At 32.8% G+C, this 27,343-nt stretch overlaps 7 protein-coding genes across 17 annotated transcripts in view; 3 read left to right on the forward strand and 4 right to left on the reverse strand.

Moving 5' to 3' along the window:
- Window positions 1–27,343, reverse strand: part of LOC126853850 (probable small nuclear ribonucleoprotein Sm D1) — a 205,528-nt gene that overhangs the window by 4,720 nt on the left and 173,465 nt on the right. The window contains exon 1 of one of the 3 annotated variants that reach the window (XM_050599920.1): window positions 125–128. The exons of the other annotated variants lie outside the window; for them this stretch is intronic. The gene's annotated coding sequence lies outside the window, so the exon portion shown is untranslated. Of the gene's footprint in view, window positions 1–124; window positions 129–27,343 lie in introns of those variants that run through there. 3 annotated transcript variants of the gene reach the window in all.
- On the forward strand, window positions 493–2,568 carry LOC126853849 (flightin). Of its 5 annotated transcripts, none has more exons than XM_050599915.1 (3): window positions 493–853; window positions 1,683–1,923; window positions 2,217–2,568. In XM_050599915.1, exons 2-3 carry the CDS (start codon window positions 1,721–1,723, stop codon window positions 2,458–2,460), a joined length of 447 nt encoding a protein of 148 aa, XP_050455872.1. In that variant the 5' UTR covers window positions 493–853; window positions 1,683–1,720; the 3' UTR covers window positions 2,461–2,568. The 5 variants fall into 5 exon arrangements, with proteins under 5 accessions (XP_050455872.1, XP_050455874.1, XP_050455871.1 ...); XM_050599917.1 differs by having other exon boundaries at window positions 493–770; XM_050599914.1 differs by having other exon boundaries at window positions 493–766.
- On the reverse strand, window positions 2,927–14,105 carry LOC126853840 (uncharacterized). Of its 4 annotated transcripts, XM_050599895.1 has the most exons (4): window positions 12,203–12,308; window positions 9,234–9,439; window positions 3,737–3,933; window positions 3,018–3,561 (listed from the first exon to the last, which is right to left on the reverse strand). In XM_050599895.1, the coding sequence occupies exons 2-4, from the start codon at window positions 9,412–9,414 to the stop codon at window positions 3,178–3,180; spliced, it is 762 nt and encodes a 253-aa protein (XP_050455852.1). In that variant the 5' UTR covers window positions 9,415–9,439; window positions 12,203–12,308; the 3' UTR covers window positions 3,018–3,177. The 4 variants fall into 4 exon arrangements, with proteins under 4 accessions (XP_050455853.1, XP_050455852.1, XP_050455850.1 ...); XM_050599896.1 differs by lacking the exons at window positions 9,234–9,439; window positions 12,203–12,308 and adding an exon at window positions 4,217–4,293 and having other exon boundaries at window positions 2,927–3,561; XM_050599893.1 differs by lacking the exons at window positions 3,018–3,561; window positions 3,737–3,933; window positions 12,203–12,308 and adding exons at window positions 4,366–6,447; window positions 13,985–14,105.
- On the forward strand, window positions 14,143–18,547 carry LOC126853828 (meckelin). The gene is made up of 13 exons (XM_050599879.1): window positions 14,143–14,450; window positions 14,525–14,692; window positions 14,788–15,089; window positions 15,249–15,443; window positions 15,519–15,770; window positions 15,846–16,000; window positions 16,067–16,232; window positions 16,353–16,637; window positions 16,784–17,251; window positions 17,327–17,595; window positions 17,672–17,852; window positions 18,011–18,221; window positions 18,298–18,547. Exons 1-13 carry the CDS (start codon window positions 14,219–14,221, stop codon window positions 18,519–18,521), a joined length of 3,108 nt encoding a protein of 1,035 aa, XP_050455836.1. The 5' UTR covers window positions 14,143–14,218; the 3' UTR covers window positions 18,522–18,547.
- Window positions 18,268–19,495, reverse strand: LOC126853852 (NADH dehydrogenase [ubiquinone] 1 beta subcomplex subunit 3). Of its 2 annotated transcripts, XR_007688031.1 has the most exons (3): window positions 19,360–19,495; window positions 18,621–18,976; window positions 18,268–18,446 (listed from the first exon to the last, which is right to left on the reverse strand). XR_007688031.1 is itself a non-coding variant. In XM_050599924.1 (2 exons), exon 2 carries the CDS (start codon window positions 18,974–18,976, stop codon window positions 18,674–18,676), a length of 303 nt encoding a protein of 100 aa, XP_050455881.1. In that variant the 5' UTR covers window positions 19,360–19,495; the 3' UTR covers window positions 18,578–18,673. The 2 variants fall into 2 exon arrangements, 1 of the variants encoding a protein (XP_050455881.1); XM_050599924.1 differs by lacking the exon at window positions 18,268–18,446 and having other exon boundaries at window positions 18,578–18,976.
- Window positions 19,805–22,991, forward strand: LOC126853835 (nucleolar protein 58). Its single transcript, XM_050599888.1, has 4 exons — window positions 19,805–20,014; window positions 20,590–20,666; window positions 20,751–22,426; window positions 22,837–22,991. Exons 1-4 carry the CDS (start codon window positions 19,970–19,972, stop codon window positions 22,890–22,892), a joined length of 1,854 nt encoding a protein of 617 aa, XP_050455845.1. The 5' UTR covers window positions 19,805–19,969; the 3' UTR covers window positions 22,893–22,991.
- Window positions 23,229–27,340, reverse strand: LOC126853838 (fizzy-related protein homolog). Its single transcript, XM_050599891.1, has one exon. It carries the CDS (start codon window positions 27,046–27,048, stop codon window positions 25,558–25,560), a length of 1,491 nt encoding a protein of 496 aa, XP_050455848.1. The 5' UTR covers window positions 27,049–27,340; the 3' UTR covers window positions 23,229–25,557.

The following is a 27,343-nucleotide window of genomic DNA, read 5'->3' on the forward strand; positions in this document are numbered from 1 at the left end:
GTGTGTCAAGCAATAAAGTATCTTATACATATATTGCATGCATAAAAATTTTATGATATTATTATACAAATTATTAAGAACATAAGAAAACGAAAACGAGAATAAGAAATTTTAAATTATGAAAGATATTAATTAAATTATATTGTATGTGTAATTTATTTTGACATTTATTTTATTTTAATGCTAAATTCCAATATTTATTTTTATAGATAATATTAGATATATTTTTCATATTTTTTCACTATATAAAAAGTCCTATAAAATGAAAAAAGTTATTTGAAATTATAACGTGTCAAAAAATAATCACCAACAATATCCAATACTTAAACACAGAAAATTTAAATTCACTTATTAAAGAAAATTTAAATTCACTTATTAAAGAAAATTATAACTATTTCGTCCTTGATTTTAACGTCTACATCAGTTTTTCTAGCCAAGGAATTAACTATTGACTTTTCAATGTCAACGTGTCCATGAAGTTACGCAAGGACGAAACGCAGGCTAATCGCGGGCTAATTGTCGACACAAATGTGCGTATGAACACGTGGAGAAGAAGGAGCGGCACGCCAATGATTGTTGCGGATCGCGTGCCAAATTACCCCCCCTCTGACGAAATAGGGATACGCATTTTCGAAGGTACGAAAGGGGGCGCAAAAGATTTCGAGGTGCTAAAATAAAAGCGAAACAACGTTAGGCCCACGAGAACGGCGAGCCCGTGGCGCGCAGAAGGGTGACTTTTTTGCAGTACGTGCGAGTCCATCGAAAAGCAAGTATATCGCAAGAACCCATATCCCCAGTATCCCAAGAAAATCCTCTCGGAAAATCCTCGACTGTATCGTGAAGAAAACCCAAAGTGAATAATAGTTTTTATACAGTGAGATTACCTTTCGTCGTTATTTTTACGGAACTTTTTGTGCGATCATTTTTAAATCATTCACTTTAAGATTTTCCTACTTTTGACACACGCACATATACTTTGACTATAAAAGAAACCTTCTGTAGAAAAAATTATTGGATCTTTCGTATCAATCATATTTTTGCTATAAAGTTTGTCTTTTCTCTCTTCTAAAGAATTAAGATTTTGATTCACGTAGGAGATATTATAAAGTGTCTTAATGACAACTAGATATTTATATTTTATATAGAATTTATATTTTGTAAATTATCATTATTTTATCTAATTTGTTTATGATAAAAGAGAATTATAATTGAGAAAAAGAGAGAGAGTGACTTATGCGTATTACTTCAAAATGTTTGGTATTACTCAAGATGTTTGAGCGCAATTCGAAGATCGGTACGACATTTAGTTTCGCCATAAATAACAATTGATACTTTAGCCAAACGGTTTGTTTGTATCTTACGATGACCTATTTCTTTACACACATATATATCCACAATCGACTATAAATATATCCTATTGAAAAATGAATTGATCGAATCATTTGATCAGATTTTTACTTTCAAATGACAATAAATAGAAAATAAAAAACATCATTATAAATATTTAACAAATCTGAAACAAATTAAAATTTAAAACGTAATTGTTATAAAGAACCAGAAAAAGATTATCAAAGAAGTGATTTTTGATTATTTATTAAGTCAATTGAGAGATTATAATAATTTGAGGATGATTAATTTTACTTATTTAACAAGTTTAGTCTCTCGTTTACTAATATTTGCAGGGGCATCTCGATATTGAAGTGAATTTGTCGAAATTATCATGTGGGACGACGAACCTGCGCCATGGGATTTGGAAGAAACCGCTCCCGATGCAGCTGTCGAAGGTGCAGCGGAAGGTGCGCCAGCTGAAGGAGCCGCTCCTGAGAAGCCGGTTCTAAAATTGGAAAAGATTGAACCACCCCATTACAATCATCATTGGGTTCGACCATTGTTCCTTAACTATGCCTATCTTTATGATTATAGGTGAGCCGATCATCCCTTAATATCAAAACAAAGATTAATAAATTAAATTAGAAACGTGATTTTTTGCAAAGAAAATTTTTTGTTACTTGGTAAAATTAAATAGTTTAAGTAAAACTTTGCTTAAAAAAAGATTTATAATTTTAAAAATTATAAAAAATATTTATATACATATATATAATTGTCACATATACCAAAGATTAAACTTGTAAAATTTTTAAATTGCATTGACGATCGATTAATTAATTTTTAATACTCGATCTTTCCCTCTTGGAACGATCTTCTTTATTTAATAGGAAGAATTATTATGACGACGTGATCGACTACCTAAATCAAAGGCAGAAGGGCATATTTCGCGAGCCACCTAGGGCCCAGGAATGGGCAGAAAGAACCCTGAGAACGTACGATCAGAAAAATAAAGATAAGAGCTTCAAACGTTCGGCTGATATGAAGTACATCACAAATATGGAACTCACGTCTAGACATTATAGTTATCATACTCGCGCTTATTATAGCCTTAAATATCAGAAGATCTTGTAAGGAAATTTATTTCCTACTCTATTAAAAGCGAAAAAAGTAATCAAGAAATCATTTAAACATATTCATACATATATATCTATCAAAGGAAGCATCTATTTATTAATATTTTTGTTTTAATATATGTCTTATAATTGAATTGGATATATACATTAATATAATTGCTTTTATTATATATCGTATTTTTGCGATTCCACAATTTTTATTAGATGCTTTCTATAAAATAATATTGACAGTAATGTATTGTAATTAAAAAAAATATATTGTATCTTTCTATTTAGCTGATATTTGATGTAATCAATTTTATTTCTTCTAGCTGAAGTTTCTAGATAAAATCACGTAGGACGTTTGTATTTTTCACTTATCATTAGAATTAAAATTAAAATCCCCAAATATTTCTTCTCATAGTTTTATATTTAGCAAATATATTTAATATTAAATATTTGTGGGTCTATCAAGGATTATAACAAATTGTTTTTACAGAATATTGTTTTGACAATATGACAAATTTTTGTCGCAACAAAAAATGTACATTATCTTCTCTGTTATATTTTAAAACTTTTATCAGGATGTATCTATAATATATTTATATTAATATTTCAGTATATCTAATATATATGTTGAAAAAAATGCTTCAAATTCCAAAAAAAACTTTCCTCTAAAATCTTTTTTGATAAATTTTAGACATATATAATACTTAATAAAGAGCACACTTAGCTCTTAAAACGAAACACTTTTCTTTCTCTTTAACAATTTCCGTTTCATCGGCTGCATCACGAGAGTTTCCAGTGGATTGCCAATTTCGCTGGTATCAATTAGCGAGTTGATCCTGCGCTGTCTGCCTTTTTGGCCAGCTTCTGGTTCCTCAACCGGTATTTTGGGCCACTTCATCAGGAAAGTCTTCTTAGGTTGTTCCGGTACCAGCTCCATATTGGCGATCTTGCGCGTTTTGTCAAGCTTTTGGGTCAGTGACATCTCTTGTTCATCGTTATCTTGATTATTGAATTTCGTCGCGTGTCGCTGAAACATTATATCGGCTGCCTCCAGCGTGTTCTTGGCCTTTTCGATCTCAGCGTTTAGATCGATCACGTCAAAGATGCGATCCTGTAAGAAAGTAAGTTCTCCAGATATATTAAAAATCCTCATAAAGTAAAGTATATATATTTATATTTCATTGGTTGATGTATAATTGTATAGAAATACAATTATACACTGCAGCCACTTTTTAAATTTAATTGTTAATTGCAAATTATTCATATATTATTTCGTTTAATTCAACCTGCATATCCCTTTTCTTGCGTCTCAATTCCGCCATATCTTCCTCGAATGCGGCTGCTGCGCGTTCCTTAAAACGTCGATGACTCATCACGAAATCATTCTCATAAGGATCTTCTTGAATAGGTCGACCATATCCGTCGACTAGAAAGTCCAGTTCATCGTAAAAATCATCACGATTTCCTGATAGATTACGAGAACCTAAAATGGTAGTGGACTTGTGTTAAGGTATTAATACTAATCTCCTGTTTTTTATTGCAAATCATTAATTTAAAAATAAATAATAAATATATGATTTATTTATAATAATCATCATTTATATGAATAAAATTAGTACTTGGAGTATTACATACATATACACAGTTATATACTACGATATATGGAAATTTTAATAAAGTTAAATGGATTCATATTAATTTATCGTTATATAATTTTCAAGAATTATATTTATCAATTTTACCTGTTTCATAAAATAAATTCTTACCTGCAGTTTCTATGCAGCTAGTGAAAGGTCTACATGCGGAAAAGAAAGGTAAACAACAAGATACACAATGTACAAAGGAAATACATGGAAAAATTTGTAATACACACACGTGTCATTCAGTTATAGGTATATACTAATGCTTTTTGAAAAAGATTTTCAAACGAAATTTATTCATAAATAAGAAAGATGAAGTGTACATATATGTATATATTGAATCTGAAAAGTTAGTGTAGATTATGTCGCGCTTCTTTTGAAAACTGAATATTTAAAAATTTGCATTATTACACAGAGTGAATGCTTCCCAAATAATAAAAGAAAAAAAAATTCTCTGAAAACGACAATGTTTCGGAGCAGTTATGACAGTACGATTATTATGTTTATATTAAGTATATTTAATATTATATATGACAATATTTTTTTCCAGATTTTCTAAAATGTATTTCTCTTTCATTAGGAACAATCAACACTTAAGCTCTCTCGAATCACAGATCGAGGAGCAGAAAAGCAAAAAATTATCACGATGCGAGGGATATCGCCCAAAAATATATACATATTAAATCTTGAGAAATAGTTGACGCAATATCAACTATTTCATTTATCAATTTTAAAATCATAATTTAGAATAAAGTAATTTTAATAAAAATAAAACTAGCAAATCTCAATTATAATTAAAAAAATAATTTCCGTAATAGTGAAGAAAAATCAATTTAATTTGTGATGATTAAAATCTCATATACATTTTTTACTTTAAATTATAAAATTATTTAATTGAATAAAAAAATTACAGATTAAATATATTTCCAAAAGATGTGCCTCGCATATTAATACATTTATAATTATAGAGCTACATGAAACGAACGTACATATATATATATCATGGAAATATAAGCGCCAAAATACATTAGTGTCGATTAAATATCATTAATATAGTTGTCGTACGTTTCTTTCACGAACAAATTAACGACATTGTAATTCCATGTCATTGCCAAGAACGCAAATGCAATCGTTGTTTAGTGGCATATATATTGGAAAAATTTTATAAAATTGTATATTAAAGTATACAATAATGTGTATGTTTTATAACAAATCAAGTTGCAATCGTAATATTGCATTACAAATGAGATAGTCAAAAAATTCAATTAAGTTAAGAATATTATATGCAATATATATGTGCATATTATAATAATCAAATAATTTAAAAATTTTATTTGACACGTATGATTTACACGTTTGATAGTTATTTAAAGAACAATTTAAGAAACACTAAAATTGTATTCTTGCATATTTTAGATTAAAATGAGAACATATAATAGATCGAAAAAAATTGCTTTTGTTTCAGTTACATTTTCCAAAAAATTAGCGATCTCTACGCACAGTAACTGTGACCAACTTTATATTAAAATTTTTCTCTCTTCCACGGATCACAAAACGGAAATCTTCAGGATACAATATATCTGTACACCTGTAAAACACCGTCGTGAAAACTAAAATAGATCGCAAATTTCTCCTCGTCTAGAAACTGACGTGCTTTTCTGCCTTTTCGGCACTGCGTACTGATATCTTCTTACTGACACTCGACATCGACTGTTGAACGGCATCGGTATCGGACACTGTTTCGTTGACCAACGCTCTGAGAGCCGCCGCTCTGCGTTCTCTCTTGGCTTGTCTATCGGCGATCTCCTCCATCTCTGACTGGAGATCGTGGAGACGCGCCTTCGTCTGCTTGGCTCGGCTGGCAGCTGCGCTGGCCGGTATTAAATCGTCGTCCTCGTTGATCAGCTTAGTCCACCTGGCGAATGCAGGCTTACCCTCGTCGGCGCGATCGATCTCGTCGAAAAGCTTCGAGCGCTTTTTAAAACTGCTTTCGGCATCCTCGATTGCCGATTTGATGCCCTTTCTTGCGGTTATCGCGTTCTCCAGAAGATCGCTGGCGCTTCTTCTAGCTTGATTCGCGCTGGTCGAGGCCTCGAGCTCATCTTCGACGTTCATCGCCGCCAATCGAGCTCGAAAACGGCGGGTCGTTGCCGAGATTTCGTCCACGAAATCGTCGCCCATCCTATGTCGCGCCGGTATACGCTGTCCACGGCTGTCGTAGACGGTGGCCTCATCATCGGGGGCTAGTAGAGGGTCGGTCAAGGATGGTAGTTGGGAGGCTCGGTTACGGGGGTCGAGATCGAGGTCGGGGTCGCGGCCGAGGGAACCGGTGCGAGGACCGGAGAGGTCACGCGTGCCTGCAAAAACCGATATCAGAAAAGAGCGTTGACTTGTGCGAGTGGAGATGGGCGATAATGAGCGATGATGGACGATGAGCGATGATGAGCATGTCGCCGTGAAGCAATATCAAACGATCGAAATAGCGTCAACGATTTCAGATGGAAAATGGTGAAAGTCGATAAGAGATAATGATAGATAGAGGAGGAAAAGATGGAAAATCTCGCAAGATTGCAATTCAATCGAGTCAGCTATAAATTGCGCAATCTAAAAATATATTAATAAATATGTCTCTATGTATCATCAAGATATATTATAAAATTTATTTTTTTTTATATATGTGCTCTTAAGATATAATGAATTATAACCAGTGATGGTACTGAGGGAAGGTGTAGATAAAACAATATTTCATTTGAAATGTCTTTATTTAAAATATTATTAATAAATGTTTCACATTTTTTATATAGAATAGATAAATATCGAGATATAAATCGTGTGACTTAATTCAATTTTCTTCTTCTGCAAAATTAAAGATTTTATTTCCAGCACTGGTTATAATTCAACTTAGAACTCTAATAAAAATATTACTTGACATTAGATGCAACAACAACGAAAATGCGTTAATCGTAATAAAAATTTGCAGTGACATAAAAATTACTAAAAAGACAAATTACTATGTTTTAAATTATATAAAATATGTAAAAAATATATATTTAAAATATATATAAGAAAAAGGAAATCTATATGTTATCATATACTATGTGTAATAAAAAAATTATGCACTAGAAAATAATTTTACCTATTTAATTTTAAAAAGTACGCAGATATTGTATAAAATTGAAATTACATTACTATTATCTGTGAAATTATTGATTCGTGAAATTTCATAAGAAACCAGCACCGTCTTTGTATCAATTATATTGCAATACTTCTCTGCTTACAACGATTCGTCTTTGGCCAAGTAAATTTTATACCGCGGGTTGCACGTATTTTTAGCGTCGTTTGATCAAAAATAAATTCGGATGCGCATCGCATTAACAATCTGGCACATCTACAAAATCCCATTAATGTGTGCCTGACTATGCTAATAAACTAAGTTGTCCTAACGTCAAGCACAACACTCATCCTCATCCTCCGCGTTATACATTTGTGACTATTAGGAACATAGAGGGTGTCCCAAATAAATAAATAGTCGTGGCAAGTAACATTATATCCGCGTTTTCTCTCGGCAGAAAAATTAGAGATATCGTTTAATTATTTAAATTTTGTAAAATTATCAAATACTTAGATCTTTTATCTTGCTATCTTTAAATAATATTAATTATAATAATTTTTTAGATATATAGAAGAATTTCTTTTGATATTTTTAATTTTTAAACAATTTTTAATGCAAAATAAAAAAAAAGTACAAATCAATCACGAATTAATTTTGATTAAAGGAAAAGACAATTTATTTTTGATAATAAAATACTGATATATTCTTTTTCATTTTTTCTGGAACATCTTTTAAAATCGAGACTCAGGAAGTCTGCTATTTCTCGCAACTGATAATTCATGATTACTGATTTTTGTAGAGACATGTAGAGCCTGTACAGCTATGTAGAGACATAAATTTATTCATCGATAATTGAACGATAACTGCCAATTTTATTGCAGATGTATTACTCTAAAGAGGACACGTGAAATGTCTTTCATAAATCGCCTCATTGTGTCTGTGTTGATGTGAGACATAAGTATATGTAATTATATGCATGCGTGTAAATTAACGGCGAAGATCACGATGTCAGAATCTGAATCGCGATTCGATTCTCGAGAAGCTGGCGCATTGCAGCCAGTTGATCTTGTAGACGATCGTCGCAGCAAGCGAAACGTATGTACAATAATCACATTAAAATTTTTCGCGCAAAGACACGTGTATTTAGGAAACAAAACGTTTATTCAAACAAGATGATACATCAAGATCAAAAGACTAACTATAGACAGCAGGCAAGACAATAAAGATTGATGCACGCAAAAGGATGACATCAAAATTTAGTCAAATCGTTAGAATGTGAAAACCTCGTTCGCTGATTACCAGGACAGCAAGTTTTAATCTTAATAATACTCAAGAAGAGACTGCATCTAAGAAATATCTAATTATTTATTTTATTAAATTATATCTCTCGCTATAATTTTTCTTCATAATCTATTTTAATTTATCTATAATTTTCTTCTAATCTCTAATAGATTAGTTATTAATGCAGAAATAATGCTTGATCCATATTGGATTCAGTTTTTTTATTTTATTTTTAATGTATTGTGTTGTGAATATATAATAAATATATGTTACACAAATTTAAACAAAATTCTGCTAGGATTAAATGATGATAAATACTTTGCTCTCTCTTTGGATATTTATCTGGGAAAATTCGATAAAATAATTTTTTTTTCTATATTGTATCTCTTTTTATTAATATAGATCTCATTTAATGATAACATCCTGGGCAACGATTCTCTATTCACATCCTAATTTCAAGCTCTGCATCACGATTCCTCTGATCAAAAAATTGATCGAGGATGATCGAGGAGAGTAATCACAATTGACAATACCTCGCCGCAAAGTAGATCGATCATGCGAGTCGTGGAAGTCGGAACGAGAGAGGGCAGGAGGGGAGGAAGGGATAAGAGTTTTTCTCTCAAGTATTTGATTTGCATAGCGAATATCTATTTAGCGCGAGCCTCATCGACAATCTCTCGAGGAGGATCTGGCGAGTCTTTTTTGCAACACTCCTTTAAAACCACTTCGGAAAACGACTGAACAGGTTACCGATGTCGCTACGGCGCGCCGCGATCTCGTCGGCTAGAGAGTTTCTCGGCTCCGGGAACAACGGCCGCGCGCTATACTTCCGGTCTAGATGGTCGACCATGGGCTTGTAATAGGACTCGCCCTTGTCATAGTTGCTGCCGTAGATGAACGTGCGCGGCCTGCTAAGGATTGGCCTCGACATCTCGATTAGGCTGTCTGTCTGTTATCTGCAAATTAGATACACGCTGCACTGTGATCTTTTTTGTATATGAATTTATGGGGGGAAAGGGAATAAGATATAGGAGGAAGGGGGAAGAATATATATGATGTCTTCAAAACAATTTGAATTCCAGTTAATAATTTTTTAAAGCTAAATCATATCTTATAGCAAACAGAAAAGAAATAATATGAAATAATTGCATGTAATAATCGTCGACGATAAAAAATTAACACGTTAAATTTTATTTTATTATTTTTAATTACTATATAATGAAATTATATTATTAGAAGTTATATTAAGAATGTAAGGTGCAGATTGTTTTTACAAGAAAAATGATATGTATATGTGTTTTTTTGTTTTTGTCCAACAAAATAGTATTCAATACTCTATAAAAATATATAAATTAATATTTTTTTATATGCTTTATCGTATTTTTATCAAATATTTTTATAAAATATTTTTTACTTATTTTTTCTAAACCAATTATTTATAAAATACTATAATTAATTATGTATCAAATGATTTTTTATTATGTCACATATGCAAACATTATATTTAGTCATATAAACTTTATATATACAATGATACATATAATCTGTTGATTTAATATCGACTTGACATTGAGATTTTTTATGATAGAATTATTATTAATATAAAACTTGTAATTCTAACATATGAACGAATGTTTCACTTATTCCACACCCACGTGGAAGTAAATAATACTGAAAATCAAACTGCACTAGAGTAAGACACGTGAGGACTCGAGAACCTCTTTTTCCTCTCGTCGTTCTCCACGTGGCTTCCAAGAGACGCGGTCTATACCGCGTGTAACAAAAGTTTGGTGAATTCTCTCCTAATGATTTAACTCGTCATCGTCGGCAAACTGGAGCGAGCGACTGTACCGCCGATCGAAAATAGCCCGTGTCTAATTTGGTGCCCGTGAACTGAACTGGCACGGCGTACATGAGGCCCGGGCTAACACAGCCTCCCTGAATACGAGGCGCGAATCCCTGAGCGCCCACTCTTTTCTTCTTCAGGGCCGACTTTTGTGTCTGTGTTCGCGGTAAAAAAAAAATTACAGACATGATGACTCAAAGTGTGATTATTGCATTTAGCTCTATTTCTGAAATTACAGTTCAGACGCAAAATCCACGAGCTATTTACAGTTGTTTTTGATTAAGTCGATTTTTAATTAAAACAGATACAATAACGTCATGTTCTAAGTTTTCAATTGAAGATTTATGTTTCTTAACCACTTCCGCTCAGAGTTTTTGTTTCAAAATTATTTTTAAATCGTGTGGTTGCAGCCTTATTGGAGCAAGAAATACATTATCGCGAATGTAGGCTAATGAGTCGGTCGATTTATTTTTGTTGACTTAAATTATCGAGGAACTATATTAAGCAGAGAATTTCTTAGATTTAACGGTAAATAAATTAATAGTGCACATTTTTCTACTCGCTTGAGCAAAGAGCTTAAAATTTTTGCAATCTTAAAAAAACAATTATGCTAAACAAAGATATTTAATGTCAAGTTCTTAGTTATAATTAATTAAGATTAATTCGTAGATTTCAGAAAAAGATCCAAGTTTAATGAATGAAAACATTATCTAACTATAAGTATAAAATTTACATGATTTTTACATTGAATGCTGGCTAGTTTTATTAGAATCAATCCGCAAAAATTTTCAACTTTTTAGTTTAGCATCTTCATAACGTGACATGATAAAAATGCGACGATGATGAAACTCTTTTGACAAATGATAACACAAGGGGATGCGTATTATTGCTAAGTCATGAATATCACGGATCATCGACACAAATATATCCAATAATAACGATCGTTCGAAATAAACATTACGTCTCGCGCGATACGTCAAAAATAAATTCGCAGCTTGGAATAAATAGTGAAAATGATATCTGCGCTGATATATTCTTCCTCGGTGGAATATGTTTTTCTGTCGAATTGCACGTGCCAAAAGATGACAAACTATAGCCGGCTTCTTTCAATTAGATTGTTAGCTCGGCTTAATTGGCTTGTACGTGTGATCTGGCATCCGTACGTTAGCAGCTATGATTTAGTACATATCGGCTCATTATTCAATCGTTCGTTCATATATCCTCGGTATCTTATTATACGCGATGTGTTTAAACATTCCAAGTCGTACGATCATTCAGAAATCACGTAGTATGTAAAAGTAACATCTATATATTCAAGAAAAAAATTTATCGTTGATTTAAAAATAAGATTAAAAATAATAAGTATAATGATAATAAAATTAAATAAATATAAATAAAATGCGCGATTAGTATTGCAAACGACAATATATGCATAGATATATAAATAAAAACAAATCAATTAAACCATGAGAACAAATTGATAGTAAATTCTTAGGCTTCATTAAAACTCAAATCAAATTTAGTTACAATATTTAGGTATATAACTCAATATAAAAAAATGTGCAAAACTAAATAATTTTTTATATTAAATTAATATATCGAGATACTTACTTTGTTATATTTAAGTAATATAATATATATAATTAATATTTTTTAATTTGTGAAATCACATTGAATAACTTAGTTTGTTGCAGTTTATTAAAGACTCTTGGCATTTTCAATTAAAAATTACGATCATGCAAATAGTAATAATAAAATTACGACGCTATTACAACTACGACAATACATGAAATATTTAGCTCGCGCTATTAGTGGGAGCGAGCGATGAATTATCCCGGGATTCACTAACAATAAAACTTGTTTTATGCGATACCGTGTAGAAAGCGTCGACGGCAGTGAAACGGATCAACGACAGGTCGGACACGCAAATGCGGTTATGAGTTATCACGGCGGATATAATGCCAACTGTTTTAAATTCTGACTCAGCAACCGCTAGATCTCCAATTATTTTTATAATTTTTGAATTTTCGCTTAGACCAGTAGACTTAAATATATCGTCACCGATTGCGCCGCCTTCTTGTATCAATTTGCGTAAGGTATCGAATGTCCGTAAATATATATCTCATAGAGAAACAGAAGACTGCATTAAAAATTTAATGCAATAAGAATTTAATAGTCTCAAAAATAATTTTTAATAAAAAATATATTATAAACCCAATATTAATTTAAAGCTGCGAGAAACAAAGAATACTGTAAACATGTGTAACATTTTGTAATAAATATTTTATGTTATTAATTTAATAATATTATTGTTATACGAAAATGAGTGTATATGAGTGCGTAAATATCTTAATTAATAATCTACAAATTAAATAATGGCAATTAACTAATAAAGAATTATTAATATAATACTGTACACATATAAAAGATATGTTTATTATTGTATTAATTATTTTACAATGTGTATGTGTGTGTTAATAATTCCCTAATATTTATATAAATTTTTTTATACACGTTTTGCGAAAGATTATACAAAATCGAATTTTTAACCAGTAGAAAAGGCATTCATGGTGTCAGACCGCGTTAGTTCTGTCTCGTTGCGTAAGTCTGCCAAATTTAGCTACTACAGACGGCACTTAAAAACGGTGATATCGATTACCAAATAATCCCTGCGTATAATCGGCATATATAGTTTCGATAATAAAACACTACACTTTTAAAAAGAATGTTACTTTTAATTTAATTATTGATGTCTTAAATTTTATATTATTAGTGTTAATACTAGTCACACGCATAATAATAATATCGTGTTTTTAATTTATTATTATTATTTGAATTAATTATTAAATTAGTTATATTCTGTGGAATTATAAATATATCGTTTATACACGAGAAAACACACGAGCATTTTAAAATTATGAAAAAAATGCATTTTAATATTTTAAAAAAGTAGGAAATGTTAATGAGATTTGCAAAATAGTAATTAAAAGTTGATTAACTTGATTATATTTACGCGAGAATTACATATATTTTGTTTAATCGATTATTAAAGAAAAGAGCAAGTTTTTTATATACATGTACGCGATTAAATATATATAATTGCAGAGCATCCTAATCACATGATTATAATCTTAATTATGATAGATGATGTCTTTTAGCACTCTATTAACGATGCCAGCTGATTAAGAACGCAAACAATGGCATATAATAAATGCTGTTAAGTTCGTTCACTATGCGAGTCATAGATCATTGCATCATGATTGTGTAAGAGAGAACTCTGTTCTCTATCTAAAATATAATTTATATTCAATAAATTAAATCATATGTAAAATTGCCTCACAAAAAAATCATTTTCAAAAAAAATTATATTTTAATTTCAAAAATTTACACTAATTTTTAATAATACGAGATAAAAATATGTAAAAGAGAGAGAAGATCCACATAGAAAAATCGTCCTAATATGTGTTTTATCGATGCAATACACTGTAATACGTGCAGATATTTGCGACAGATCTTCGCAATGGGATCTGTGTCGCGCACTATCAGCAATCTGTGCACATGATACATCGCGTACATTCGTACGCGATCGACGATTGATAACGGATTTCTTTTCCTCGAGGCGAAAATCGCGGCGCGAAAATCGGGACGCCCTTACCTAAAACGATCGTCACGGTGTTATCCCTCAGGATGTTGTTTCCTCGAAAGTAGCGGCGCGACTCCCACATCTCCGTTGAGACGTTCAAATTATTTCCCACTCTCTCTCTCTCTCTCTCTCTGCGGCTCTCCCTACTTACCTCTATTCTCCTGGTAGTAATTCGGATTTGCGGCCGTGTAGCTGAAGAGTTCCCCGGTAGGGAACCGACGCATAACGGGTGACCGATACGTCGGCATGGTGACCACATGGCAAACAAATATGAATTTCACCCAACGTAGTAGCCTTAATCGTCATCTGACGTTATTTGCGATCGTTTTCTCGACGTTCGCGAATGCTTTCAATGCGAATAATGAGGTACTCGAGTACTGGGAACCGAGTTCGTGTAAGTACGACGAGTATTTCGATACTGTTTCCTTATCCTGCTCGCGATGCGACCCCGGCAAGAATCTCGAACCAGCCGCGAATCGTAAGTTCATTAATTTTCTCGTGGTTATTATATATTTATCATTTAATTTCCACGCGCGTTTTTTTTTCTATTAGGCTTGCGATGTGTGTGCGACAAGTCCAGCAAAACGATCGGTTTCGAGAGAGAGAACGGCAACCCTCTTTGCACCACCTGCGGTCCTAACATGACCGTGATCACCGATGGGGGAGACTGCATTCTGCGTGCAAATGCAACATGCAACTGTTCTTCGAATCAAATAAAATGTAATTTTAACAATTTTAACGTTTTTTCTAATTGCTATATTATTATTTATTCACCTATCAAATGAATTTTATACTTTTTCTCCTATTATTTGCAGTGGACAGAAATATTAACGGCGTGCTGCTGGATACTGTACTTTGTGTAACATGCGTCAAAGGTACGTATCCATCTCCCGACTGTTCCAAATGTTTGCCGTGCGACAGCCGCGAATATAACGGTCACATTAATTGCGTATGTCCAAGCGCAACACACGTGAGATTACGAAATTATTGTCTACATAAGGATGACGTCGCTGACTGGCCAGATATCCGAAGCACATACTTGATGAAATTTCGAAGTGAAAGCGTAGATAGTTACTATTTAAGACGCGAATTGCAAATAGCAGTGCACCTCTGCAAGGTACACGATATACACCATATATAAGAGATTCAAAGTCTTTTTTAAAAATATTAAAATGATAATAATGATTATATTGAACATAATTAAAATATTATATTTACAATAATAATATATATAATTTTATAATATTTAATATTAATAATTTTTTTTTTTTGTAAGAAAAAGGATAAAAGGGCATGTGAACACTTGTCAAATATATGCGCCTTGACTCTTTACAGTGACGGTATAGCTTGCATATTTTTTATGCATACACCTATGGCGCCTGTATGGTTGTTTTATAGTAAACAGAACACTATAGCCATAATGAACAACACGAAAATATCCGAGAGATACAGCCTCAGAAAAGGAGATAATGTAGGATATGTGCAAAGAATATGTGCATATATTTTACGATGTATATATATCTTGAATTTTATTGTACATTTGTAGAGCAGTATCCTGGATTTCGCAATTGCAAGATTTGCGTTGAATGGCGAATTCTTATCTATGGGCAGGCCGACTCTGCCGTGTCAATTTTTGAGAAACGTGAGATTTGGTGTAAATTTCAAGAAGAAATGCAAGACCACCGCTGCTGAATTATTAAACGCACAAATAGAATTTCTGTCTCCTTATTTGATATTTAGAGAGGACAATAAATCTTTTATACATGCATTGCCTGTGACCGTTAAATCGGCGGATCAGGTAACATTATGTGCATTACATTATACGAGTAGGTATATGTAATTATTATAATAATCAAAGGTTTTATATTTGCAGAATATTAAGGAAGTTTTACGCCAGCAGTTGGTGCGAAAGTTTTTTTTAGTCGACAATGTAAGCGGTTTCAAAGCTGTACCAATATTTATGAACAGTAGATTCACGAAAGCGTCAGAGCTTTCCGTGCTTCGATACATGAAATCTCTGACTATTTTGTAAGTGATTTTTACAGAAAATGCTTTCTACAAACAATCAAAAAATAACAAAAATTCTATTTTCAGAGTGAACGTTCAAAATGAAAAAGACCATGGCAAAATCTTTGCGCCTTTTTTGATCGTGGAATATGATGAGTTAACACATCGAGATCTCCTCAACAACTTCGATGTTACAATAGATTACAAAGTTACATTTATATTAAAAGATAACGATATAGACTATAATGTTGAGGTATAAAAAAATTACAGCTGTTACAGAAATATTACATGCATTGTTTTATATCTTGTTCTCCCTTTTCATATTAAAAATATATATATATATATATATATATATATATATATATATTTTTAGATAGCTGTTGGAGTGCTGACAGGAATAGCTTTGATATTTTCCAGTATCAGAGCGTGGAATTATTATAAGTGGAATTATAATGGCAATCTCAGTATAGCAGTTTTATTATGGTTCTTGATCTACGCTATGGGCGCGATTGGAAATATGATTACTTTCGTATGTATCAGCGTGTGCGTGTATCTATTTGTCTTTTATAAAGGCCAAACTGTACCGTATATTCTACTCCCCGATGAAGATAGTGAGAAAAAAATCCAAACATACATTACTATAGCGTTCAGTTTTAAAGTAAGTAACGCGATACTTTATATATGTGAAATTGATAAAGAAAATAACATTCTGCTATTCTACATATGCATAGAAATAAAGAGTTTAATAAAATGTTTATAATAATATTTTTATAATATTAATCCGCGATTTTTTTTTAAACTTAGATTATAGAAATGATGGGATTTGTTTATCAACATTGGGGTTTAAGCATATTTTTCATCGATTGGGAGCAACCGAGAACAATACACAATGAATCAAAGTATGATTCTCCGCATACCTCTTTACGGAAATTGTACTCTAACAGATTTCCGAGGAACGAAGACAAATCCTTGAGAATAACGTCAGATATAATCGCGTCCAAGCGAAAGAGAAGATCGCATAAAACGAACAAAAACACAAGCCCGAATAAGATATCCAAGTCTTCTTCGATTGAGAAATACACACCGGATTTCTCTTCCGTCTGCTCATTCGCGCGATCTCCCTTGCAGGAGACAACCGAGCACAGTTATTTACATAATTTTCCGATCAGCGTTTGGAGAACATATTTCGTCGCGAACGAATGGTGCAAATTGCAAACCAGAAGAAAAATAAATGTGGCGTTGCAATCGATTTATACCCTGTGTATTTTACAGGTCTGAAATATAAACGTAAAACAACATTTGTCATATAAAAGATTCGAGGATTGATGTATTCATGTATTATTTTAGATATTCGACTTGGAATCGTGGATGCTGGCGGTACCGGAGTTGACCGTCGTGAATAAATCTTCCGAAGCGGACAATAATTTTATCTTACAATATGCCATTTGCACATTTGTGTACGCATTCGCATATTTCGCACAATGGTTAATCCGCGTTACGTTTTACGAAAGATATATCAAAAACAGACTGCAAAAGTTTGTAGATCTATGTTCGGTCGCAAACATTAGCGTGTTCGTCTTGGCGCACAATTATTACGGTTTTTACATCCATGGAAGGTAATTTAAAGAAAATGACGTTTTGCAAAATGAAACATGATGAAAGATATAATAAATATTTATTACTTTATGATAGATCAGTACATGGATACGCGGACACTGATCTTCCTACTCTGATAAGCAATCTAAAAAAGGAGGAAGATAACTTGTGTGCACACAGAGGTCTGGTACCGGGTACAACCGATCAGACTTTTATAATATCGTTGACCCAGTCATTTAAATCTTTGTACGATCAACTCATGAAACAAAAGGATAATGTACGAAATCGTTATACAATGTACTATTACAAAAAAAAAAAGATATAACAAAATTAACGATTTAAAAATTTTTATGTCGTTATATTTTTAAAGCAAGAACGTTATGCAGTTTGCAAATAATTAGTATACATTTAATACATATTAAAATTTTTTCACAGGGAAGCATAGGAACTTTAAAAGGAAGTAATTCACCTTCTAAAAGTTGGAAAGAATTATCGGAAACGAGGTCAAAAGTAAGATTATTCCTAATGCAATTTCTTGATCATTATTCGAAAAATGAGGATTATATAATCAAAGAACAACATATACTAGAGAAACTATGTGACATTCTTTTCGTGAATGCCAAAGATAAATCCGTTTTCTATATTGGTAATACAAATTATCACAGTTCCTGATAATAAAAAAATAAATATAATTATTATTTTCAAAGATAATTTTATTGCAGATAACAATTATTCTTTCAACAAAGTGATACTTTATGGAAACGAATGGCTACTGGCAACATTCGAGATTACTGTATTTGCCTTCTTTTTGGCAATGTATAATTCTTACAGTTTTGCCTGTATAACGACAGTTCTTGTATCGCAACTATTCCTGATAGTTATCAGATGTAATGTTAAGAGAAATTTGTGCAACAAATCATTACTAGATAAAAGATTCTTAATGTAATCATAAAGATTATATAAACAATATTGCTTATTCAAACAAATATCAGCTAGCACATGTTTAATATTATTTTCACGATTTATTTGCATAGCTCTAACATACCTTTACAATGATATTTCTACTATTCCATATCACATTAATATAGAAACTGAATATTAATGATGACCATCATCATGATGATGTCCATGACCTGAGTAGTCAATCCCCAAATATTGTTCAACAGCTATGGTTATCAGAAATGCTGGTACACCAAGTTTCCAACCTCTAGTTAAACATACTAGACCACGCATAAATGGTGATTGAGTACTTTGGTAGCGCCACACATGATTTCTCAACCAAGGATCCTTCAGACCCCTCTTGGCTAACTCTTCTTGAACACGTTTTAATTCTGGTACATCCTCTATTTTATAAACATCGGGACTCGGTATTTGATACGGTTGGCCCTTGTGACCTCCCATCTGCAGAAAATATGTGTCCATATCTCATTTTATATATATTATAAATACTATAAAGAATTATTGACTATTTATTAAGTTCTTTCTTTTATTTGATTAATAAGGATTATGCTAAACATGATTGATATCATGTGTTTACTAATAAAAAATTCTAATGATAATTTAATACTTCATAGTATGTACAATTTTCAATGATTATATTTTATTTTTAATTACATATGTTTTTTCTTTATAATACAGAGGTTAATTTTTGCAACACTGTTGATTTTGCAAATCAGCAGAAATATATCAAAAATAAAAAAATATATCGTAATATTACATTACGAAAAAGTATTTATTATCATATATATAAACGTGATAAGTATTTATTCAAATTACATAATTACCTTTTAAAAAGCAACTGCTTTAAATCTCTTTAACACCAGTTAGGCTTGTACCATGTTTAATAAAGATAACTTAGAGAGGCAAGTATATCTTTTTTTCTTTTTTCGTATTGATTGGTCAATCAAGCGAATGGTCAATAGGCAGACAGACATAGACAGACTAACTAACATTACATGTGTTGCGCATGCGCGAAAAAAGGAACTTCGGAACACTTCCGTCTATGTATTTTATATCTATAAAGGCCATTGCACGTTAAAAATTTTAGTCGTAATCATAAGGCCGTAAGAAAATTGACCAATCACAATCAAACATTTTAAAATATAATAAATCTGTGATTGGTTGATTTACTTACGGCTTTAAGATTACGACTAAAATTTTTTAATGTGCAATGGCCTTAAAGGCTCATCAGTTCATCTTTCCATAGTTTCCATTCTCCATTCATTTCTAATTCGAAGTTCAAGCCAGGAAGATTTTTCTCTCGTGTCTTCATCCCGCCTGAGTGGAAAATGGAAATCTATCAATTAGAATTAGAATTGATTTAATTAAATGATTTAATTAAAGTCGATTAGATCGTTAATTGTATAAAAAAAAAAACGAGTCACAATAACGATCATGTTGGTGCTATTCGAGACCCCGGCGGGGTACGCGATCTTCAAGGTAAATCATCTTTGTTAAAAAGCGTGAACGCGCTTCTAACCTAAACAATGCACGTGGCAGTCATGTTTCACTGTTTTACTTTTCAATCCTGGATATTCTCTATAGATCTCTAGGAAATTCTCTTGGGAAATTATTTTATAAAATCGCTTAATTTAACCGGTTTATTTGATCGGTTTTAATAGTTGTAGATATTTTATAAAGGTAATTTGTTACCGTTACTCACGCCTTATAGATTTTTCAAAATTCCATTAATTAAAAATAGAACAAACCAAATAGCACGCGTTAAATGCGAATCTCCTACGAAAAATACATGAAATCTTTTGACAATCTTGCTTTAAGTTGTTTTTATTTGAAGTTATAAACATATATAAATTTACTTGAAGAAGATAAAGCAGAGTCAAAAATGCTTTCATGTATTCTTGTATAAATAAATATTTAACTTAGATTATAATATATTAGTATTATATGTATATATGGCTCATACTAACATTTCTTTTGAGTTTGATTGTATATGTACTTTGTGGCAAAATTATTTGATGTTTCATAAAGTTTTTAATTCACTATTTCTGTTATAGCTGCTGGATGAAAATAAACTCACCGAATCAGAAAATCTTTATAAAGACTTTGAAACTCCTGAAGATGCCAGTAAAATGTAACTATTTATCAACTTTTTTGACAAAATAATTACTTTGCTGGATGTCTTAATTTAAATGTCTTCATTTTTTACATTTTACAGAATAAAATTAAAACACTTTCACAAATTTGAAGATACTACTGAAGCGCTAGCTGCTACAACAGCGCTTGTGGAAAGTAAATTATCTAAGTCTCTAAAGAAAACGCTAAAATTCAGCTGCACTGAAGTCCATGAACAATTGGCAGTTTCCGATGCAAAACTGGGCTGTGTTATTAGGGACAAACTACAATTGTCTTGCGTCAGTAATACAGCAATACAAGAGTTGATGAGATGTATCAGAAATCAGATGGACAGTTTGATCACTGGAGTAACCAGGAGGGAAATGTCGGCCATGGCATTGGGCTTAGCACACAGTCTTTCCAGGTACAAACTAAAGTTTTCACCTGATAAGATCGACACTATGGTAATACAGGCAGTATGCTTGCTCGACGATCTGGACAAGGAACTTAATAATTATATAATGCGAGCACGCGAATGGTACGGTTGGCATTTTCCCGAGCTGGGCAAAATTGTAACTGACAACATGTTGTATGTGCAAACAATGCGGACCATTGGCCAACGGGAGAACGCCATCTCGACTGATTTGTCGGATATCCTACCAGAAGAGATTGAAAAGGAGGTGAAAAAAGCTGCAGAGACCTCGATGGGCTCAGAGATTTCAGAATACGACGCCGAACATATGCAATACTTATGCAAAGAGATAATTGAACTCCACCAGTATCGAGCCAGTTTGAGTGACTATCTGACTGCCAGGATGAATGCGTTGGCGCCGAACCTGTCTATTCTCGTCGGCGAACTGGTCGGCGCACGTCTAATATCGAAAGCCGGCTCTTTGACGAGTCTCGCCAAACATCCGGCGTCCACTTTGCAGATTCTCGGTGCGGAGAAAGCGCTATTCCGTGCACTCAAATCGAAAAAAAATACTCCTAAATATGGCTTGATTTATCATTCACAACTCGTCGGACAATCGTCAAATAAGAATAAAGGCAAAATATCTAGAATGTTAGCTGCGAAAGCTGCCTTAGCAACCAGATTCGATGCATTTCTAACAGTAAACCCTAATGACCAAAATGAATATTGGAATGATCTCGGCGCACAACACAAAGCAAATCTAGAGGCACGATTAAAACAACTCGAGGCTGGTAATATACGCCGAATCAGCGGCACTGCTAAAGCGAAGGCAAAGTTTGAGAAGTATCACAGCAAAAATGAATATATGCAGTACTCAGCATCCGTCGATTCGACTCTACCGAATAAGAGGCCATTGATTGAAGAGATTGATACAAAGGAGAGCGAAGAAGAACCCAAGAAAAAGAAGAAAAAGAAAAATAGTTTAGAGTCCATAACAGAAGAAACAGAAGAAGCCTCTAATATGCAAAAAGAGGTAGAAATAAAAACGGAAATGGATGCGTCATCGAAAAAAAAGAAAAAACCTAGTGCAGAATTTGAACTGGAAGATGATGAAGAGCTTCATAGTCCACCGAAAAAAAAGAAAAAACATAGTACAGATTCCAAACAGATCAAAACAGAAGATGTAGGTGAATCTTCTGGTATACAAGAAGTACAAATTGAAGCGGATACATTAAATGTATCAAAGAAAAAGAAGAAGAAAAAGATGCAGAAATCAGTCGAAACAGTAGAAGCAGCACCTATAAAAACTGAAGAAACTATAGAAACAGACATTTCAATCAAAGTTGAACCTTCTGAAAATAATGAAGGTAAGCGCAAAAATTTGGTAAAATGAGAATTGAATAATCGTATTTTAGATACATGTATATAATATTTTTCTGTTAAATATTCTAATTTTGCTACTAGATGATTTAAATATGATTTTACTAAAAACAATTGTAAAGTTTTCAAAAATATTTAACATTTTTAAAAATTTTCCATTAATAGATAACAATAACTGCATTTTTTGCAGTTTTTTCAAAATAGATTTTCAATACATATTTTTGCATTTATAATGAAACACATGCTAACATAAAATTCTTTTACTTACGCAACTTATGACAAACTAGCTCTGATTTGTATAAATTATACAAAAAATCATAATGCATATTAATCTGCAAATCATAATACATATTAATAATATTAAATAAAAACGTATGATATAAATTTCTACTTACAGGACAAAAAAAGAAGAAAAGGAAGAAAGACAAAAAGAAAAAGTTGGAAGATGAATAAAATATTTGTTCAACCTGCTTACTTAAAAAAAAATTTTTAATATTTTTCTTGACAGTTGCTTTGTAAAATAATAAATGAAATAAAATTCAAGCAGAATAATAGACTTGATCTATATATGTATTTCCCATATATATTAAAAAATTGTTTTATGTAAAATATTATATAATTTTAATAAATACATTAATGCATATAAATATAATTTTTATATACATTCTTCTTAGAAAATTTAAAATAGATAATTTTTTGTAAATGAATGATAAAATATGCAAAGTTTATAACTATAAAATTAAATTAGCTTGAAATTCTAAGATTAGCTGTTTTGTTTAATATAATATATATTTCTATTTATATTTAATTATCATATAATTTTAATTTTTCACATGCTCACTTTTCATTAGACTAAAAGGTTTTTATAACAGAATCACTTTATTTTATCCTATATTCAAATATATCTTATATTCAAATATATCTATGAAAGTCTATTGAATACTTTATTCTAACATTTATTTATCTGACTTGCAAGCAATTATACAATAGTTACGCAATAACTTTGAAAGTATAATTATGTTTTGTATATATATTAATTGTATATATATACTTTATTTCGCAATTTTATATTTTTCTGAAAAGAATTATAATTAGATTGTACACAAGTGTGATTATTATATATACGATAGATTTCGCTTGTAACTGTGTCATTAAGAATTAATGATAGATTTACAAAACTCTCTAACCAGCTAAATATCTTGCATTAGAATATAAGCCTATAAATGTAAGAAATATTTTTATAGCACGATTAGCATAATTAGCACGATTGCATTTCTGTGACTTGCAGAATAAGAAATGATAAAATGTTTTCTATAAGAACACATTGCACTCAATGAATCAGAAACCAATATTGTACAATAATAGATATTTATGCATATAATTTGCCGAAAGCAATATATATTCTACTTTATATATCTTTTCTATACATTTTCTATAAATATCTGATTTTTTTTTTATTTATTAGATCTTGATGCATGCACAACTGCATTTATAATAATACATCATAGATTTAATAAATTTCCATGTCTGGACATCAATACATACTAGAGTTCACACATTTTGCACAAAAAGAAAGTATATCTTTTTGAAACACAAAATGCTTCTTTATCAAACATTTAAATAATTCTCACATTTGCTAAGACCGCAAACAATATCATTTCTATCAGATATGTGTAATTACAATAAGAATTGATTGATAGATAAAATATTGCTATTTGAAAATATATATAAATGAAAAGATTTAATACACTTTGATATGTTTAAACATGTGTTGATTTTGGAAAAAAAATAATCTTATAACTTAGAGAATGATGTTGCGCGTATAAAAGGGAATTTCATCTGTAAATAATTATTTAAAGAAAATATATCAATAAATTTATATCGAGTCCGAAAAAGATTTGACTAGTGGACTTTGATTCGTATTATATTAATAGCGCGCAAGTTGATTTCTCTTCTTTTACCTCTTTTTTTTGTCTTATTGTAATATATATTATAAATTTCACGAAATATTATGCCCCTTATACACATTCAGGTACATTTTTACATAGATAATGACAACTTACAATTTACAATGTTTCTCCTATGTATAATCTATTTTCGTATACGATTTTATATATAATAGAAATGATATCTACGGTCTTATATATCTTATCTCATTCTCTTTAGTAAATAAAATAATTCATTATTTTAATTTTTAATTACGTGTCCGAATAGTGCGAGAAAACAGCACACATTTCTATTCATAGTTCATTGTAGTTTGGATCCATCTTTTTTAGGACATATAGAATATACCCAAACTTAAACAGAGTGTCCTAGAATGACTTGATTAAATTTGATGACGAATTTGAAATCGATTTTTATTAAAGAAAGTTTCCTGATTGTGATTAACTGCCTCGTTAAGCAAAAAAACAAAATCAAAATTTGAGTATATCTCTCTCTAAATAAAATAATATATAAAATCAGAGTTAGAATAACAAAAATAAAAAAATTACTTTGTTATATTAAATAGTAAGAGAGAGCTCAATTATAAAATATTCTTACAATTTTAAAATATTTTAATCCGGTTAACAAAAAAAATCGACATCAGATTTGTCCTAATTAAAATTACACTTTCCAGGATGCTCTGTGCACAAATATATTCACAATTCTATAATGTAGCGATAGTATAAAAATAAGTGTATATAAAGTGCATAAAAAATATGAAGCGTCTCGTAACGATAATCTCCGGAATGGATACATTTTTTTTTTCTTTGTGAAGGCATACAATTTATACATCCTCTACCGGAGAATAACGACGGGTATTGCACACAAGTATTCAACGCATATTGTAAGCTGCACGAAGAATCCGCAAACTTATCTTATACGTTGGGAACACCGCGTAATTCTTATTTTTATATAGGTCTCTCCAATCTCTCTTTATCCTCTGTCTAATATTAACGTCATTATATATATATTCCTAGATATATATATGTATATAATTCTTTTATAGAGAATATTACATATTTATTCATGTGTGCGTGTATGTTATGTATATATGTTATGTATGTATATGTACAAAATACATAAGACGACGTCAATTGGCAATACTTCGTTACGATGGTCATCGTCCGACTACAATTTACCGGATGCTCGTGAATAGATTCAACACGGATTTGTTCTCCTTCTGACTGCGCGCTTTACTAAAGACATTCCAGAAACGTAAAGTCTCGTCGCCCGCACCGGTGACGATCGCCTCACCGTCCGGCGACATCGCCAGATATAGCACTCGGTACGAGTGACCGGTGAGTTTAGCCACTTGTGTGAGACTCGGATACTTCCACACGAGGATCTGATTCTGCGAGTAACCGTGCGTGCTGACCAGCTCGGAGCTGTGCTTACTCCATGCCAAGTTGCAGACCTGCGAGCCAGTGTCGACGCACTGCATCGGCTGACCGGTCAACGTGTTCCAGAAGCGGATGCAACGATCTGCGGTGCCACCGCCGGACGCCAACAGACCATGATGATGGGGCGACCAGGCGATCGCTTTAACCGCTGCCAAGTGTTCGGTGTACGTCTGAATGGGTGACAAGGAGTGAAGATTCCACACGTAGAGCCGGTTGTCATTGCCACCAGACGCTAGGTATTGATTGTCCGGTGACCATTTAAGACCGCACACCTCCTGTCGATGAGCACCGAGTCGTCGTTCGCCAACAACGCACGGAGTCCTGACGTCCCTCTGCAGTATCAACCGATCCCTGCTACCGGACGAAAGAACCTCTCCGTTCCACGCTAAAGCTCCAACTCGAGCACTGTGACCCTGCAGCTTGCTCACCTGCTTATTCACCGCTACATCCCACACTTGTATGTAGCCCATATGTGTACCTACCGCCACCAAATTGCCTCGCTCGTTCCAGGCGACGGAGGTAACACTGTTGCCATCGCTAGATAGATCACACAGTCTCGTCACCTGACTGGTGCACGCTGACCATAGATATACACAGCTTCCTAGACCAACACTGAGAACATTTTGAGAGGACCAATCGACCAGATTGAGATAAAAGTCGTCCTGTAATTCTGGAGCATCCAGTACCTTGAAAGGTATTCTCGAAATCTTCCTGGTTGCTTTCCTAGGTGACCTCAGTAGCTTCTGACTTTTAGCACTAAGAGGCGACAGAGAGTAAGGCGAACTCTGATCCAATAGCGTCCGATCCTTCGTGGGTGTGGTATACTTGAAGAGATTCTTGGTCACCAACGGCGATAGCACTCTGCGCTCCTCGCATTGGCCTTTGACATCTTCTATGCTCGCTCCTAGTAACTCGTTCTTGAGCAGGCAAGAGTACGCGATTCCATCGCGACTGCCCTCACCGTTCTCCCGTGTCTTCTTTGCCACTAGGCCGCCTCGGCCGTTCTCGCTAATCATGGAGAACGTAGTCTGCCAGTTGTTACCTGAACGAGTGGGTATGAAACGATCATAGCTGTTGTTGCAGGCCGACGTCTTCGTAGGTGAAAAATAGATGGGTGAATAGGTGGCGACAGGACTGGGTAACAGCGTCGTACCCGTCGTCGGCGACGAGCCATCGCCGACTACCACCGGCTTCACCAGCCGTTTCTCGTACTCGTGATAGAACATGACACGATAAAAGATGTCCCCGCACACTTTATCGCTCGGAGAAACCTCTCGATACCGCACTCACATAATTAACGCACAATCGCGCCGTCGTTCACGTTCTGCCGTGATCTACAAGGTACTTGAAGAGGCTGCGTTCGATTCCACGATCGACTTCCGGGGAAGCCGCCGCACCTCAAGATCTGCAAGAGCTACGGCTCATCCTAGTCTAGAGTACGTTCCGTTTAGACTCGGTGAGATATGCAATCAGAAGTTCAAGCTTCTGTTACCTACCGTCCACCGTCCGTCATGTCGCCAT

The sequence above is a fragment of the Cataglyphis hispanica genome, chromosome 13, assembly GCF_021464435.1.
Source record: "Cataglyphis hispanica isolate Lineage 1 chromosome 13, ULB_Chis1_1.0, whole genome shotgun sequence".
Classification (NCBI taxonomy): domain Eukaryota; kingdom Metazoa; phylum Arthropoda; class Insecta; order Hymenoptera; family Formicidae; genus Cataglyphis; species Cataglyphis hispanica.